The sequence below is a fragment of the Nansenia antarctica genome, assembly GCF_963989245.1.
Source record: "Nansenia antarctica genome assembly, chromosome: 4".
NCBI lineage: Eukaryota > Metazoa > Chordata > Actinopteri > Argentiniformes > Microstomatidae > Nansenia > Nansenia antarctica.
Window position 1 is genome coordinate 29952096 of NC_137689.1, and position 5000 is coordinate 29957095.

At 44.4% G+C, this 5000-nt stretch overlaps 1 protein-coding gene across 1 annotated transcript in view; it reads left to right on the plus strand.

Annotated features, from left to right (window-relative positions):
- lig3 (ligase III, DNA, ATP-dependent) overlaps positions 1-5000 on the plus strand; it is a 32692-nt gene that overhangs the window by 12828 nt on the left and 14864 nt on the right. The window contains exons 10-12 of the mRNA XM_080528156.1: positions 104-183; positions 2930-3017; positions 4431-4508. Of these exons, the coding sequence (XP_080384282.1) occupies positions 104-183; positions 2930-3017; positions 4431-4508 (246 nt within the window). The remainder of the gene's footprint in view (positions 1-103; positions 184-2929; positions 3018-4430; positions 4509-5000) is intronic.

Consider the following 5000-nt stretch of genomic DNA (forward strand, 5'->3'; position numbering starts at 1 on the left):
ATCTTTCCACCTCCTCAGAGAAGAGTGTGTGTGTGTGTGTGTGTGTGTGTGTGTGTGTGTGTGTCAAGGAGATTGATTATTTGTCACTCTCATTTATGTTTAGAAACAAGCCTTCCAAGATGCCAAAGTGTGCTTGTATGTCTTCGACTGCATCTATTTCAACGGCGTGAGCCTGATGGAGAAGTAAGTTGTTTTTGTGAAGTAGTGTGGATGGGGGTTTTCTGTACCTCAGATACAACCATAACTGTATGGCATGGCAAGTTTATTTGTATAGCACATTTCATACAACAGGGGAAATTCAAAGTGCTTTACATACATTATTTAAAAATACAGCAAGAGGAGCATAGTAAGAAAAAAAAAGACTACAATGAATAAGAGGAAATATAAGAAGTAAATAGATAAAACATTTAATAAGACAATAGTTAATGGATAAAAGACATTGATAGAAGTGTTTGTGTTTAATCATAACTGCTGCAAAACATTAAGGTTTTTAGCTTAGATTTAAATATTTTAAGGGTTTGGACCTGTTTGATTTCTTCAGGGAGTTTGTTCCAGGAGCATGCGGCAGCATGACTGAAAGCTGCTGCACCGTGTTTTGTTTTCACTCTTGGAATGATTAGCTGATTAGCCTCAGCTGACCTTAGGAGCCTTGCGGGAATATAGGGTGGGAGGAGATCTGATATGTATTTTGGTCCAAGACCATTTTGTGATTTGTATGTAATTAGGAGGATTTTTATTCAATTCTCTGATAGGGCGTTCACACCGGCAAAGAACCGTGTCGTCTGGAACCGGCCGGCGCGTTCAGACCGAAACTCACTTGGTTCGGAGCCTGAAAAGTTGGTTCGCAGCGGGAACCAGAAAATAGTGGTTCTCAAGCGCGAACCAAAACGTGTGGGTGTGTCATATTCTAGGCTGCAGAGACCAGCAAGGAGGAAGTAGACAAAATGTAATCTAAATCTAATCATTAGTGATCAAAAACAACAGCAAAAGTTTCATTATTCTCTCTATCTTCCTCACATGCTCAGCAAACAAACAAACACACACACACACACACACACACACACGCACGCACGCACGCACACACACGCGCGAACGTGAATTTCATAAGCCATTTCTATTCCAGTAACGGAGCAGCTGATTAGTAAGAGAACGTGTAACGGGGCGGGGGCAACCCTAAGCCCAACCACTACTCCTGCCTTCTAAGCGGATACTGTGGAGGAGCCAGCCAAAATCACCCAGACAATACCCAGAGACAGGAACAGTATAAATGGAAACTTTATTTATAAATACTAAAAGTTTGGAAAAAAGACTCTTTAAAAACAGCAATGTCCGATGAGATAGGATAGTTCGATAACTGTTTCCCAACAGGCCTCTGGTAATTACAACCCACAGTGCTCAGACACGGACAGCTCCGTTGGTGGCCAGTCGTCCCTCTGTCGGGACCACCGCTCGGCGCCTGGTGTGTATTCAGCTGTAGGAGAGACAAACACCTCACGTCACGGCGTGTCACTGGCCACAGGAACCCACCGAGATATGCGTGAACGAGAGTATAGAGAAGGGGTACTTAGCTCTGGGAAGGGTGTTTTGCTTCACACCCTCCCGTATCCCCAATCAGGCGTTCTCTCGTTCTAACGTCGCGGGTCCCTCTGGTACTCGGCAGGTTTTCGTCTGGTGGTCGTCTCGTTGTCGCTCTCTGTCTCGTTGTCGCTCTCTCGTCGTAACCCTTGTTCCCGAACCGCTAGTCTCCTACTGTTTGCTGGTGCCTTAAATAGAGAGTAAAGGGGAACAGTGCCACTCCCAGTCCCCAATCACTCCTAACCAGCACCAGGTGTGTATAGGAGAGGAGTAGGAACAGACATGGGGCCCTATTATGCACTTCATCAATAAGACGAGGCGGTAGATCTAAACTTAAGACGTGGAGGCGTGGTCAAGGCCACTTTGCTATTATGCGTGCTGCAGTGGGCGCCTAAAAGCCGGCGCTAAGCAAAGAAATTAGTCATGGGTGTGTTTTGGGCGTCTTCTCAATCAACCCAATCAGCGTGCCAGGTGCCATTCCCTTTAAGAACCGGCTGCGTTGAGTCATTAGCGCTATGCTATTATGGAAGTCCTGAGAAGGAGGTCAGCGCGCTTCTCTGCCTCTCCCTTCTGAAATAAAGCATTTATACTGTGACCGTAATTGACGTCTTGCCGTGGAGCCACGTGCGTGTTCATGTGTGCCCACATGCATGCGCAAACCGCGGAGGCGTGCTCGTGTTTCAAAACGTGCATGAAGTCTAAACTTAAGAACTTTTCAAACCACTTCTTAGCGATAGGAGCAAAGTCAGATCGCATAATAGCAGGGGCGCCTAGTGCACTTCATTAACATATGAACACTCCCACAATGAGCAATATATGCACGGGGCCCACGGTGTGCTTCTACCACCAGGAGGGAAACAGAATACAAATAAAAAAAAGTTGTGTGTGCACTGACCCAGGGTGGCAAAAGAGACAGCACATAAAACAATGACAGGTTATTTTCTTTGTCACCCCGTGACAAACGCATGTAGAAAGTGTCTTTTGTTTTGTTTCATAGAAAATGTTGTTTATTTCAGATACTGTAGTGGAAGATATCCTCTTTTCCAGTGAAATGTTTGTTTATCCCGCCCCTTCATCACCCAGCGTTGATGACGCGGATGGTTCGGGTTACACTGGTATGAACGCGGGCTCGTTCGCCAGACAGCACCAACGTTCGGAGGTTCCCGAACGCGAATGCGAACCGGCACGGTTCTTTGCCGGTGTGAAAGCCCTATGAGAGACTGGTAGCCAGTGTAGAGATCATACAATAATGTATGCACAAGAATGTACGATATACAATAATGTACGTATACAATAATGTACGTTGTATGTATACAATAATGTATGTATATAATCTATACTGTCCTCTCTCCAGGCCCCTGCATGAGCGGAGGAAGTTCCTCCATGACAACATGGTGGAGGTTCCTAACAGAATCCTGTTCTCAGAGATGAAGCACGTCACTGTGAGTAGACCTCTTACCCCCCCATGTCCTATCGGACTCATTTCTGCCTAAAAAAAAGCAGGCCTGAACGAAACTGCTTATAGCACTGCAAAAGTGTCGTTTAGTGCTGATATGCTCAGATCAGATCATAACATGACAAAGCCATAAAGTAAACCATAATCAAATTAAATTGTGCTAGCATATCAGCCCAATAGAGCTCTCAGGTCTTCTGCTAGCATATCAGCCCAATAGAGCTCTCAGGTCTTCTGCTAGCATATCAGCCCAATAGAGTTCTCAGGTCTTCTGACGCTGGTTTTCTCTGTGTACCACATGTACAAAAGAAGAGATTTGATGAGGCTGCATTCTCATTTTATGCACCCAGATTGTGGAATGCACTGCCAGTTGACATTAGGGATGCAACGTCAGCACATGTTCAAGTCAAGGCTAAAAACCCATCTTTTTAATATTGCCTTTAAATGACCAAATAAATAAATAATTTATATAATGATTGGAGCACTTTGAGCTGCAACGTTTGCAGGAAAAGCACTATACAAATAACAAGTTTATTACATTTAAATAAAAATTTGGGACCCAATCATGGGCCCGTGTAGCTTTCCAGACCTCTGAGTGGAAACAACATGTCCTCAGTATGTAACAATGATGTCCTCCTTACTTACTCATTCTGAGAACTTAGTGGATTCACCATGTAGCTTGTTGTGGATTAATAATGAGACTCAACATAGGAACTTTCTTTAAATCTAGTTATAATATTTAATAAAGAAAATGGTCTTTCTCAACTCGAGTTGGACCCAGCCCACTTAAGGTAGACTGAGTGCCCACTCACACACAACACATCTCTCATATAGTCAAACAGCGATAGGCGTCCGCATTCCATAAATGTTGGAACATTGGAACAATGTTGGACAAGGTCTTAATTTCACACTGCACACTGGGTCAACATAGTCACAACATTGATAAGGAGTCTGCATTCCATCACTGTCCATGAACACAAGGCCCTGGAGCAGGCTGGGCCCATGGACAGGACCAGACTCTCCCAACAATGCCATACATGCCATATATGTGAAACAGGGTTCGACAGTAACAACAGACGGCGCAGGCGCGAGACTAGACTAGATGATCGTGAGTGAAGATATTATCAAAGCGTATGGGTGATCGACAGGCGCGTACTCTTTGATAATATCTTCACTCACGATCATCTAGTCTAGTCTCGCGCCTGCGCCGTCTGTTGTTTTTCCTGCACACAGGTAAAAATATCCAGGATCTAGCAGCGTCGTCGGGCTCGCGCAAACAAACCCGGCGAATGTTTTACTTGCTCCGGGCAAGTAAAACGGCCTTACTGTCGAACCCTGTATTACAAGCTGAAATAAAGCTGTTTGCTGGTTGGTTGTTTGAGACTTGTGGATTGGTTCACAGAGGGCCCGAGACCTGGCGGAGATGATCACACGCGTCATCAGAGAGGGCCTGGAGGGGCTGGTCCTCAAAGACCTCAAGGTGAGACGCCGCTTCTCCCACCGCCACGCACCCCCCCACCCCCCCCCAGCTCCTCTGGGAACGGTCGGGATCACCCAAGTGAAGAGAAACAATGCAACGTGACAAAAGAGCCAATATCTTAATCTATCGTAATCAAATTCATCATCTTTTTTGTCTCTAACCCTAACCCTAACCCAATGCTTTTGAAAGCTTTCTATTTTCATACGGCGTTATTATCAGCGTTATTCATATTGTTATTGAATGTGGGGAAAAGGCCAATGACTGTTCTCCTGTCTCGTATATTGATAACATTACATAACATTAACCTCAGCAAATATGTTCAAGTCAATACTAAAAACCCATCTTTTTAATATTGCCTTTAAATGACTAAATCATTAAATGACGATTTTATATAATGATTGGAGCACTTTGAGCTGCAACGTTTGCAGGAAAAGCGCTATAAAAATAAAGGTTGTTGTTATTATTATGAAGGACAGATAGATGATCGTTGAC